Source organism: Saimiri boliviensis, chromosome 3 (genome assembly GCF_048565385.1).
Source record: "Saimiri boliviensis isolate mSaiBol1 chromosome 3, mSaiBol1.pri, whole genome shotgun sequence".
NCBI classification, from domain to species: Eukaryota; Metazoa; Chordata; class Mammalia; order Primates; family Cebidae; genus Saimiri; species Saimiri boliviensis.
Genome location: NC_133451.1, coordinates 44,601,013 through 44,614,738, shown reverse-complemented (window position 1 = coordinate 44,614,738; position 13,726 = coordinate 44,601,013). Strand labels below are relative to the sequence as shown.

Below are 13,726 nucleotides of genomic sequence, written 5' to 3'. Positions count from 1 at the left end.
GATGTTTTCCTCCCTGTGTCCATTTGTTCTCATTGTTCAACTCACACTTATGAATGAGAGAACATGTAGTGTTGGGTTTTCTGTTCCTGTGTTAGTTTTCTCAGAATGATGGTTTCCAGCTTCATCCACGTCCCTGCAAAGAATATGAAATCATTTTTTATGGCTGCATAGTATTCCATGGTGTATATGTGCCACACCTTCTTTATCCAGTCTATTATTGATGGGAATTTCGGTTGGTTCCAAGTCTTTGCTATTATCAAAAATGCTGAAATAAACATATACATGCATGTGTCTTTTTAGTAGAATAATTTATAACCTTTGGATATACAACTAGTAATGGGGTTGCTGGGTCAAATGGTATTTCTGGTTCTAGATCTTTGAGGAATTGCCACATTGCCTTCCACAATAATGGAACTAATTTACACTCCCACAAAGAGTGTAATACCATTGCTATTTCTCCACTTTCTCTCTAGCATCTCTTGTTTCCTGACTTTTTAATGATTGTCATTCTAATTGGTGTGAGATGGTATCTCATTGTGGTTTTGATTAGCAATTCTCTAGTGACCAGTGATGATGAGCTTTTTTCATATATATGTTGGCCACATAAATGTCTTCTTTTGATAAGTGTCTGTTAATATCCCTTGCCCACTTTTCGATAGGGTTGTTTTTTTTTCTTGTAAATTTGTTTAAATTCCTTATAGAGTCTGGATTATTAACCTTTTGTCAGATGGATAGATTGCAAACACTTTCTCCTATTTGGTAGGTTGCCTGTTGACTCTGATGCTCTGATGATGATAGTTTCTTTTGCTGTGCAGAAGCTCTTTAATTTAAGTAGATTCTATTTGTCAATTTTGACTTTTGATGCCATTGCTTTTGGTGTTTCAGTCATGAAATCTTTGCTGATACCTATGTCCTGAATATTATTGCCTAGATTTCCTTCCATGGTTCTTATGGTTTTACATCTTATATTTAAGTCTTTAATACATAATACTTGAGTTAATTTTTGTACAAGGTGTAAGGAAGGGATCCGTTTTAGTTTCTTGCATATGGCTTGCCAGTTTTGTGAACATCATTTATTAAATTGGAAATCCTTTCCCTGTTCCTTGTTTTTGTCAGGTTTTTCAAAAATCAGATTGTTGTAGATGTGTGGTGCTCTTTCTGAGGACTCAGTTCTGTTCTGTTCTGTTGGTCTGTGTATCAGTTTGGTACCAGTACTATGCTGTTTTGGTTACTGTAACCTTGTAGTACAGTTTGAAATCAGTAGTGTGATGACTCCATCTTTGATCTTTTTGCTTAAGATTGTCTTGGCTGTACAGGCTCTTTCTGATTCCATATGAAATTCTAAGTAGTTTTTTTCTAATTCTGTGATGAAAATGAATGGTATCTTGATGGAGATAGCATTGAATCTATAAATTATTTTGAGCAGTATACCATTTTCCCGATGATATTGATTCTTCCTATCCATGAGCATGGAATGGTTTTCCATTTGTTTATGTCCTCACGTATCTTCTTGAGCAGTAGTTTGTAGTTCTCCTTGAAGAGGTCCTTCACATCCCTTGTAAGTTGTATTCTGATCTTTTATTCTCTCTGTAGCTACCGTGAATGAGAGCGCACTTATGATTTGGCTCTCTGTTTTTCTATTACTGGTGTATAGAAATGGTTGTGATTTTTGCACATTAATTTTTATATTGAGACTTTCCTGAAGTTGCTTATCAGCTTTAGGAGATTTTGGGTTGAGGCAATGAGGTTTTCTAAACATAAAATCATGTCACCTGCAAGCAAGACAATTTGACTTCCTCTCTTCCTATTTGAATACACTTTCTTTCTTTCTTTTGCCTGGTTGCACTGGTCAGAACTTCCAATACTATGTTGAATAGGAGTGGGGAAAGAGGGCGTATTTGACTTGTTCCTGTTTTCAAAGGGAATGCTTCCAGCTTTTGCCCATTCTGTATGATTTTGGATGTGGGTTTGTCAGAAATAACTCATTATTTTGAGACAATTTTCCATCAATACCTAGTTTTTTGAGAGTTTTAGCATGAAAGTGTGTTTAATTTTTTTTTGAAGGCCTTTCCTGCATCTATTGAGAAAATCATGTTTTTTTTTTTTTTTTTTTTTTTTTTTTTTTGTCAGTGGTTTTGTTTATGTGATGGATTACATTTATTGATTTGCATATGTTGAACTAGCCTTGTATCCCAAGGATAAAGCTGACTTGATCGTGTTGGATAAGCTTTTTAACATGTTGCTGGATTCAGTTTGCCAGTATTTTATTGAGGATTTTTGCCTCACTGTTCATCAGGGATATGTGCCTGAAATTTTCTTTCTTTATTGTATCTCTACCAGTTTTGGCATCGGGATGATGCTGGCCTCATAAAATGAGTAGTGAGAAGTCCCTATTTTCCTATTGCTTGGAATAGTTTTAGTAGCAGTGGTACCAGCTCTTCTCTGTACCTGTGATAGAACTTGGCTGTTAACCTATCTGGTTCTGGGCTTTATTGGTTGGTAGGCTATTAATAACTGCCTCAATTTCAGAACTTGTTATTGGCCTATTCAGTGATTCAACTTCTTCCTGGTTTAGTATTGGGAGTGTGTATGTGTCCAGGAATGTATCTATTTCATCTAGATTTTCTAGTTTATTTGTGTAGAGGTGTTTATAGTATTGTCTAATGGTAGTTTTTATTTCTGTGGGAACAGTGGTGATCTCCCCTTTATCACTTTCTATTGCAACTATTTGATTCTTCTTCTCTCTTTTCTTATTTTAGTCTGGCTAGTGGTCTATTTTGTTTGTCTTTTCAGAAAACCAGCTCCTGGATTCATTGGTATTTTTTTGAAGGGTCTTTCCTGTCTCTGTCTCCTTCAGTTCAGCTCTGATCTTAGTTATTTCTTATCTTCTGCTGGCTTTTTAATTTGTTTGCTCTTGCTTCTCTAGTTATTTTAATTGTGATGTTGGTAACAATTTTAATTGTGATATTAGGGTGCAATGTGGTGCTGAGAAGAATTTATATTCTCCTGTATCGGGTGTATATATATTTAGGATAATTAGTTCTTCTTGTTGCATTGATCCCTTTATCATTATTTAATGCCATTCTTTGTCTTTTTTTGCTTTTGGTTGTTTTACAGTCTATTTTATCAGAGACTAGGATTTGCAAACCCTGCTTTCTTATTTTTTTGCTTTCCATTTGCTTGGTAAATATTTCTCCATTCCTTTATTTGGAGCCCATGTGTGTCTTTGTACATGAGTTGGATCTCCTGAATACAGCACACTGATGGGTCTTGACTCTTTATCCAATTTGCCGGTCTATGTCTTTCAATTGTGGCATTTACCGCCTTGACATTTAAAGTTAGTATCAGTATTAACCTAAAATGTAATGTGAACCTTAAATGTAGTGTAAATTTGATCTTGTCATTATGATCTTAGCTGGTTATTTTGCCCATTAGTTGATGCAGTTTCTTTATAATGTCAATGGTCTTTACAATTTGGTATGTTTTGGAATGGCTGGTACCAGATCTTTCTTTCCAATTTTAGTGCTTCCGAGTTCTTGCAAGATGGGCCTGGTGTTGACAAAATCTCTCAGTGTTTGCTTCTCTGTGAAAGATTTTATTTTTCCTTTGCTTATGAAGCTTAGTTTGGCTGGATATGGAATTCTGGGTTGAAAATTACAGGAATGTTGAATATTGGTCCCCACTTTCTTCTGGCTTTCAGGGTTTCTGCAGAGACCCATTGTTAGTCTGATGAGTTTCTCTTTGTTAGTAACCTGACCTTTCTCTTTGGCTGCCCTTAACATTTTTTTCTTCATTTCAACCTTGGCGAATCTGATGATTATGTGTCTTGGGGTTCCTCTTGGGGATGGTGTCCTCCATACTTCCTGAATTTAAACGTTGGCCTGTCTTGCTAGGTTGGGGAAGTTCTCCTGGGTAATATCATGAAGAGTGTTTTCTATCTTGGTTCCCTTCTCCCCATCACTTTCTGGTACACCAGTCAAATGTAGATTTGGTCTTTTCACATAGTCCCATATTTCTTAGAGGCTTTGCTCATTCCTTTTTATTCCTTTTTCTCTAATCTTGTCTATATGCTTTATTTCATTAAGTTGATCTTCAGTCTCTGATATCCCTTCTTCTGCTTATTTTGGCTATTACTTGTGTATGTTTCATGAAGTTCTCATGCTGTGTTTTTCATTTTCTTCAGGTCATTTATGTTCTTTTCTAAACTGGTTATTCTAGTTAGCAATTTCTCTAACCTTTTGTCAAGTTTTTAGCTTCCTTGCTTTGGGTTAGAACATGTTCCTTTAGCTCAGAAGATTTTGTTATTACTCACCTTCTTAAGCCTACTTTTGAAAATTCATCAAACGCATTCACCACCATTTTGTTCCCTTGCTGGTGATGAGTTGTGATCCTTTGGAGAAGAGGGGTTCTAGTTTTTGGAATTTTCAGCCTTTTTGTGCTGGTTTTTCCCCATCTTCATGGATTTATTATCTGCCTTTGGTCTTTGATGTTCGTGACCTTAGGATGGGGTTTCTGTGTGGATGTCCTTTTTGTTGATGTTGATGCTATTCCTTTCTGTTTGATAGTTTTTCTTCTAACAATAAGGCCCCTCTGCTGCAATTCTGCTGGAGTTTCCTGGAGGTCCACTCCAGATCCTCTTCGCCTTGCTATCACAAGCAGAGGCTGCAGAACAGCAAATATTGAGGACTGTTCCTTTCTCAGTGAGCTTCATCCTAGAGAGGCACCTACCAGATACCAGCCGGAGCTCTCCTGTATGAGGTGTCTCCCAGTCGGGGGACATGGTGGTCAGGGATCCACTTCAGGAGGTAGTCTGTCCCTTAGCAGAGCTCAAGAAGTGCTGTTCTGGAAAATTCACTGCTCTCTTCAGATCTGGCAGGCAGGAGTGTTTAAGGCTGCTGAAGCTGCACCCACAGCTGCCCCATGCCCCAGGTGCTCTGTCCCAGGGACATGAGAGTTTTATCTATAAGCCCCTGACTGGGGCTTCTGCCTTTTTTCAGAGATGCCCTGCCCAGAGAGTAGGAATCTAGAGAGGCAGTCTGGCCAGAGTGCTTTGCTGAGCTGCAGTGGGTCTTACCCAGTTCTAACTTCCAGGTGGCTCTGTGTATACTGTGAGAGGAAGATTGCCTACTCAAGCCTCAGTAATGCTGGCCCCTCTCCCACCACCAAGCTTGAGCATCCCAGGTCGACTTCAGACTGTTGTTCTGGAAGCAAGTATTTCAAACCAGTGGATCTTAGCTTGCTGGGCTCTGTGGGGTTGGGATGTGCTGAGCTAGACCAATTGACTCCCTGACTTCAGCCCCTTTTCCAGGGCAGGGAACAGTTCTGTCTCATTGATGTTCCAGACACCACTGGGGTATGAATCAACACTTTTGCAGCTAGCTTGCTGTCTGCTCAAGTGGCCACGCAGTTTTGTACTTGAAACTCAGGGCCCTGGTGGCATAGGCGTCCCAGGGAATCTCCTGATGTTAGGATTGTGAAGACTGTGGGTAAACTTATCTGGGCTGGAATGCACCATCCCTCATGGCACAGTCCATCAGGGCTTTTCTTGGCTAGGGGAGGGAGTTCCTCAATTCCTTGAACTTTCCAAGTGAGACAATGTCCCACCCTGTTTTAGCTTGCCCTCCATGGGCTGCACCCAGTGTCTAACCAGCCCCAATGAGACAAGCTGGGTACTTCAGTTGGAAATGCAGAAATCACTCACCTTCTGTGTTGATCTCACTAGGAGCTGCAAGACTGGAGCTGTTCCTATTAGGCCATCTTACCAGCCCATCACCTTTTCATCTGTATATATCCACATGTAACCTGGGATACATTTAGTTTTCTGGGAAGGTTGATTTTCAAGTGGTGTTTGACATTTCCTTGTTAAATAAGGCCTCAGAAAAAGTATCTTAACTAGAACTTGACATCTGTCTTTGGTTCAAGGACCTCTGCTGTACAGTCTAGAGAAGCTGGAACATGTTAATCATAGTTATTTTAAAGTTTATATGTGATATGGGGCTGGAGTTTCCTTTTGTGGGACATGTTTATAAGCCCAAAACATTTAATAATTGTAGGCTATTAACTAGATCAAGATTTTCTTTTATTTTTGTCAGTTTTATAGCCTGAAACAGAATTTTCCTTTTTGTTTATTTTTGAAAAACTGATTTCCTCCTGATTTTTTTCTGATTCATGGATTATTTTTAAATGTTACTTAATTTCTAAATATTTTGGGATTTTTAAAGATATCTTCATTTGTTATGGACTTCTATTTTAACTTTGTTGAGGTAAGAGAATATAATTATATTATTTCAAATTATATAAGCATGATACAGTCATCAAAACCAGAAAGATAATATTGACATGTTACTACCAGTGAATACTCTGCCTCCTTCCCAATTGTCTTAATAATATATTCAAAGAAGGATTATTCAGTTTAGAAATAATATTACATATTTGCTGCTTTGCTAGTGACTTTCACCAAATATATATATAAAAAAACTAATATAAGTCTTACATAAATTATTTTGAAAAATAGAGAAAGAGTGATACTCAACTCATTTTACTAAATCAGCAAGATCCTGATAACTAAACCAGACAATGATATTACAAGAAAAAAATTATACACTCATATATCTTATGAATGTATTGGTTGAATGAAAGAGTTGGTACCTTTATGAGAAGCAATTTTTTGCAGATAAAAACAGTTGACTCCGTGGAATAAACTTTCAGAAAATCTCATAGAAGCTGTTCTGCCTATGGAGTAACCATTCTTTCATTGCTCTGCTTTCTAAAAATAAAAAATAAATAAATAAATAAATAAATAAATAAATAAATAAATACACTTGTTTTCACACACAAAAAAGGAAATCATCATAGAAATTTGAGTACAGCTTGGTAAAAATACATTTGTATATGGGCAAGGACAGAAGCGAACCTAAAAGCAATTAATTGTATAAGAGTGCTCACACTAGGTGGTTATGTTCCTTCTTGGTATTGTGCCTATATTATTTACAAAAAATAATATATTTGGCTAAATTAAATATTTAAATTTGAAATAAAATTTATGTAACATAAAATAAAGAAAAAGAATCTATGTGTGATAACTGCAATATCTGAATCAGTGGGCTGTTTCTCTTTCTTAATGCATATTCTGTGACAATAAAAAAGAAGTGTATAAAACTCTCCAGGATTAGAGTTTTAATTCACGTAAATTAATTTTAATATACAAAAGTGACCAAAAAGCTACATAATCTGCTAGAGATATCTTAGTGAAATTAGAATTGTGTGTCCAAGAAAGCATGGTTAAAATCAATTATAAAGAAAATATTTTTAAAATCCATTGTAGTTTATATTTTCTCATTGATACACCAATTACCCACCTCTAAAATTAGCTCTCCTAAGTTTTGCCTTTATTACTTGGAATCTGAATGTGAAAGCTTTATTGATCACACTGCTTTTATTTCTTTTTAAATTTTTAAAATTTTCTTCCTGTTTCTATTTTATGGATATTGTTTAAAGTGTCCTGAACTTCTATTATTTCTATATACTGACTCCCACATGAAGAATATCTACATATGTCCTGTTGAGCAACTTAAAGCAAAATGCTTAGAATAACAGAACAGAAAGAAACCTTGCAAAAATAATCCAATGTCATCTCTACCTGCTTATATATACATAGATACATACGTGTGTGTGTGTGTGTGTGTGTGTGTGTGTGTGTGTGTGGTATGCCATGGCAGTACATGGTTTTCTTATGCATCATTATGCTATTGCAAAGAAAGAGGTCTTGATCTCCGTGTGTATTGATGAATTAAACATAATCTGTGCTTACTTTCAAGACATTATTTAGAGTCTGGAATGACAATTCCCTGATAGTTTCATTTTTCTAGTTTTAAATTAAAATATGACATTTTAGTTTTTGAACATCACTTAGATCTTGCAATTGAATGCACTTTGGATTGAGAAAATCATAGTGCTAAGAAAGAGTACTTAGTCCATTTCCAAGAAGCCTGTATTTTCCCATAAGTGTTGTTCATAGTATTAAACAAAGCAGCAATGAGTCATTATTAAGAAGCAATTACAGATTTCTGGGTTTTTTTTTTCTTAATTATATTTTAAAGCATGTCACCAGCTGTGGTTTCAAAATTCATATGATATATTTTAGTCTAGTTTGGGGTTTATTCTTTGTGTTTTGGTGCTGCAGATTCAAGGATCAGATTAAATAGCATCTCAAGTGTACAAAATGGGGTACAGAATAACACAAAAACATTCATAGCTTTCAAATACATATTTAATAATTATCAACTAAGTATCTTCTCTATTAGTAGCAATGTCCTATGTTGGACTTACTGGTATGACTCTTCTTTTGGCTCATCCCAGGTACACTTGCTGTATGATGATCATAAAATACTTCAGTGTCTCCATTTCTATTATCTCATGACAAAATGCCAGAGTTAATATTTTTGAACATATATGTTTATCTTATAATTGGTTAAGAAATGTTGACATCAAAAAACCAGGAGAACTAACTTATACCTATAACCTTTGACACTGTAAATGTAGAAAACATTTATCCTGTAAATGAAATTGTCCCAGGAACAATTTCCCTCACAATGTAGACAGTGTTCAGCTTTGAGTATGTGAAAAAAAGTAAGTGCTCTGCGTTTGCTGATTTATCAGTTTAACTGAAAAGAAATCTCATTATATAAGAGTGATACATTATTTATATCAGTTATAATTACTTATAAGTGGTAATAAATATACTCACAAATGGAACTAAAAAATCCATTGTCTTGTTGTTAATTGGCTTTCATAAAAGTCATTCTGTAAATCTAAGTATAATTAGCTTAATTTTACTTGTGTTGACTACAATTCATAGTAGTCAGAAACAAATGAGAAACAGTTAAAGCAACTCATCTCAGCAGTCAGTGTACATTAAATTGTAAATCCTTCTATAAATCATATGACCTATTTTATTTAAGATATCTAACTGATGGCTAGCAAATGGAATAGCATTTTCAAGTATTGTGTAGGTCTAGAAACATAGTTTTGTGTACTAAAATTAAATCTGTGTTATTAAATATGTATGCCATATAATAAAATTTTTGCTTAAGGAAAAGCAAACTATGTAAGTGTTGTGTGTTTTATTAAGTGTATTTTTAATTGCAAGGGGTAAAAATATTGTTCTAAAATTTGATAGACATTATTTTGCAAAATGCTTCAAGTTTTTCACTGAAGTTTGGTAGCTTCAGGGCTCTGTCAGATTGAAAAATGCCAACACCAGGAGACTGAGATGGAATAGATATTCAGCCTGGCAGACTTGGGTGTGTATTAAAAGAATAAGTACATCTTGCCTGGTCAATCACAGCATCACAATTATAATAAGTGATAAATATTCGGTCATAAAGGGAAAACAGATGAAGTTTGAGAAGGATAACTGAGGATGTATGATTAAAAACATACCACAATAACAGAGAAACTTTCAATCTACAAGGTCATTTTTCTGCATTATCTCATATACTTTATCTGTATATAATTATCTGTGATTGATTTGTAAACTGAAAAGGTTGTTTTTGTAATAGCATGTTTCCACGTCTAATAATAAAAGATGATTTATGATTTAAATGATAAGATATTATTAGTTACTATGATTTCTTTAAAACTAAGAATTATTTATAACAATGTCTAATCATATATTTGACCATTCTTTTTGTTGATATTTTGCAGTGAGGCCCACAGTAATTGAAACTGATGTTTATGTAAATAGCATTGGACCAGTTGATCCAATTAATATGGTAAGTAAGAAATATTAAAAATCATTATCTGCCATAGAGATCTCTCAAGTGTGTACCTCTAAAATAGAATTGGGATGTGGGTAATTTTTGATAATTAATTCTGAAGTAATTCAGATGAACATGTACAATTACTTTGTGCCAGGTATTGGCAACTAGAGCTAAAATATACCTGTATCTAAGAATTTGTATTTCATTATTCCAATGTGCTGTGTTTGGTAGAACCATGCAAGTGAGTAACAAATTATCATCTAGTCCACCAAGAAGAGGTCCCTAAGGAAATCTGGAAAGAAAAAAAAATCAGAAAGCCTGTGGGGAAAGTAGTCAATCAGGGTGGGAAAGGGACTTACTGGCAGAGAAAGCAGCATGCACAAAGTCACGGAGGAAGGAAACAGCCTGATAAGATCCGGGGCAATTCTAGCAATTTGATGTTACTGAAATATAAAGTGCAAAGTAAGGAACTGAGGCAAAAGGGATATTTAAGGTCTTAAATAAGCCACAGTTTTGTAAGCCACCATAATAGGAAACTTGTAAATTGTATAATGTATGAATTGTATTATTTGGGATAAGAGAAATAACTGGAAACATTTTATCAGAGTAAATGTGGATTTACATTTTTTAATACATTATTCTTATAGAAGTATAGAAGATGGAAGTAAGATTCCAAATTAGGTTTACAGAGATCCGTTACAGGTTGTTGTATTAGTCTGGATAATAAATCTTCAAGGTCTTACCTACTGCAGTTGCAATCTAGTTGAAGGTGACAATAATATATTGTTTAAAAATTCAGTAATTTTTGAGAATTTGGTGACATTAATTTTGTGTAAGCTGACTCCCAGGTATAGAGAAGAAGAGGCTTTAAAATAGTAGAGTCATTACCAGATGTAGGAATACAACTTAGGCCCCTGTGTCCCAAGTGCTCATGGCGCATTCGGGAGGAGCTGTCCAACAGCATTTTGCCTTACAGACCTGCTATCAGGGAAGATGTTAGGATAGAATATAGTTGTAGATGAGAAAGGGAAAGGAGACAAACAGCATATAGTACAGCTTACGACATCAAGAATGTGTGAGATGATCTAAGAGAAGACTCAGATTAAGAAGATCGCAGATCTGAGGACCAGATGGTGTAATGAGATGAATGTATATAAAATACAGTTGGCAGAAAGGGAAGCACAGAAAGGGGACATATTCAGAAACGTCAGAGGGGTAGGAGAAGAAATGAGAGAATATGATATTATAAAACTGAGAGAGTAAAGAGGATAAAGGAGAGGAGTATGATAATGAATTACAAATGGACATGAGAATATAATAAAAATGATTTAAATTGTGATCACTGGCATTGGCACATAGGTGGTGGTGATGATCTTTGTTAGAAGAGATTCAGTTGGAATGGTGAAGGCAAAGAGGGATAACAGCTGGATTGTACATCCCTCTTTCATCCTCAAAGCTGGTCACATGCCCAAACATTTCTGCCATAGAGCCCTGAGAATATATATGGTTCCTGCAGGGATAGTCATGTAGTCATGTGCTGGTTTCTGGGTGCTAGGAAGTGAGTGAGAATGTAGATTTAATTTTATAAACTACTATTTTGGGAAACTTGGCTTAGGAGAAGATGAGATAAGAGTATGGGGATAGAGAAAGTAGAGGAGAGAATACGAGCAGTAAGGGAAAGAGAGAGAATATCAGAAAATATCAAGACAGGAACATTTAGAATAAAAATTCAGCAAGTGTGATATTCATTCTTTGTGTTTTATACATAGAATAAATAGTGTTTTATTACTAATGAAGAACACAATTAACAACACTAATGTAAGTAACAGGCATTATTTAAAATAATAATAAAAAAAGATTTCATGATGTTCCATTCCAAACCCTAATAATCTATTCTGTGAGTCAAACTACTGGGTTCCATTGAATGCATTCAGTAATGTCTTCTTCTCCTCTCCTTCACTTATGCCTTTGGTATCAATCCACTAGCGTTGCCACAACAAAGTAGCACAGACGGGGTGGCTTAAATGACAGCAATCTATTCCTTACAGTTACAGAGGCTGGAAGTCTAAGATCAAACTGTTGGCTGGTTTCGTTTTGTTTTAGGTCTATCTCATTGGCTTGCAGAAAGCCACTTTCTCACAGTGTCCTCAGATGGTGTTTTCTCTGTTCCCATGTATCCCTGGTGTCTCGTTTTGTATTCGACTTGTCTCTTCTTATCACAAGTCGTATTATATTAGGGCCCACCTTAAAAGCTGCATTTTGACTTTAAAGGTTTTGCCTTTAAATATAGTCACCTTCTGAAGTTCTTGGGATTAAGTCTTCAACATATTAATTTAGGGGGTAACACAGTTAAGCCCATAAGACATTCAAAGATAATTCTCAAATACTTTGCTGATTTTCTTATTCATTTTATTTATTCAATATTAAAACAGTCAAATCATCTCTTTATTACCGGCTTTGCCACTTTATAGCTGATGGACCTTTATAATTTGCCTATCAGTTGCCTGTATATGCTTACTCCTCTGGTCTGACAGTCACACTTACTAAGAGTAAGTTTTTCTCTTACTCGATGTAATCTTCATATGACTCATCAACTTTTACAGTTGTCTGCACTGATTATTGTAATTACAGCATTTTAGCCACACCATAAGTGACATCTTTGTCACCTTAGTGCAAGCAAATATGAACTGGCTGTGGCTAAATTGAATTTGAGAGGATGAAGGAATGTTCCATCAGATTGACCTAGAAGTTAGTCTTAAATTAGGGGCTAATATTCAGGGAAAAGTAGAGGCTGGGGCCAAGTCTTTGTCCAGAATGCTAAACCTCTGTGAGATGAGGGATCCAGCTTTAAAATGAAGACAGATGAAAAAAGAAATGAACAGCAGATCTTAGGGAACACATGCATTTAAGGACCTGAAAAATGAAGCTGAGACAGTAAATGACACATCAAGGTTGGTAAGAAAATGACAAAACTACCGAGAAAACCAAGTGAAGAGAAAGTTTCAACAAGTCTTTTTCGTATTAGTTCTACCCAAAACAAATTACTATACAATTAGTTGGTTTTGCAAACAGAAAAAAATTAATATACATGTGTAATAGGTTATATTTTTAATAATATGCAAATATCAGATTTCATAAAGTAATACATTGCTAAAATGTTAATTATTTTTAGTAGAATATTGTAATGTTTAGTTTCTAAGTAAGCAATGCCTAGAGAAAATAAGCCTGTTTGAGCATGTGGGAAAGTCTGCATTTTTTTGAATTGTACATTTTTTGTTTGGGGTTTTTGTTTTTAATTTGCATGAATACATTAAATAAAAGTATGATCATTAAAGTAAAGAGAAACAAGATTTAAGTATGTATTAGTATTCTGGAAACACTTTGACGATAATGGCTACTAACAGGCTTCTATGATGATCTTCCTATATAAAAAATTAATGATATTAAAGCTTTAGTTTCCCCCATTGTGACAAATTACACACACTTTTAACTTTGAACAGTGATAGTTTAAAAAAAAAACCTAATTAAATAAAGTTACTAGTGATACTAAAACAAGTAAAAATAAATAAACGAACCCTATGGAACACTTGATAGTGTTCATTAAAAAAAAAAAAAAGGCATTGTAGCACTAGGCATGAATAAGAAATAGGTTAGCAGAGTATTTTAACTAAACAATGCAGGGAAATTAGAATTCACTTTTCATAAAATGAGCAAAATTGCTTTGAATGTGAGTGGAATCAAGGAAGCCAATTGAGCATAATTAAGCAAGCAAGAGGGCGCCACCCCTGTAAGTACTCATCTCATTTAAGTTACTAGTAAGGAACAAAATTAATGTATTACTTTGTTTTTGCTAAGTTAGCCAAAATTTGTTTTGCTGCAAAATGGGTGTTTCTTTTTAAACTTAGATACATAAAATGACATTTCTATAGATTACTGAATAATGTCTAAAGCATCATTATTTTACA

The 13,726-nt window shown here is 34.9% G+C and overlaps 1 protein-coding gene across 1 annotated transcript in view; it reads left to right on the top strand.

Moving 5' to 3' along the window:
* The window catches only part of GABRG1 (gamma-aminobutyric acid type A receptor subunit gamma1), an 87,576-nt gene that overhangs the window by 32,788 nt on the left and 41,062 nt on the right, over window positions 1-13,726 (top strand). Inside the window, exon 3 of the mRNA XM_003933657.3 lies at window positions 9,706-9,773. Coding sequence (XP_003933706.1) covers window positions 9,706-9,773 — 68 coding nt within the window. The remainder of the gene's footprint in view (window positions 1-9,705; window positions 9,774-13,726) is intronic.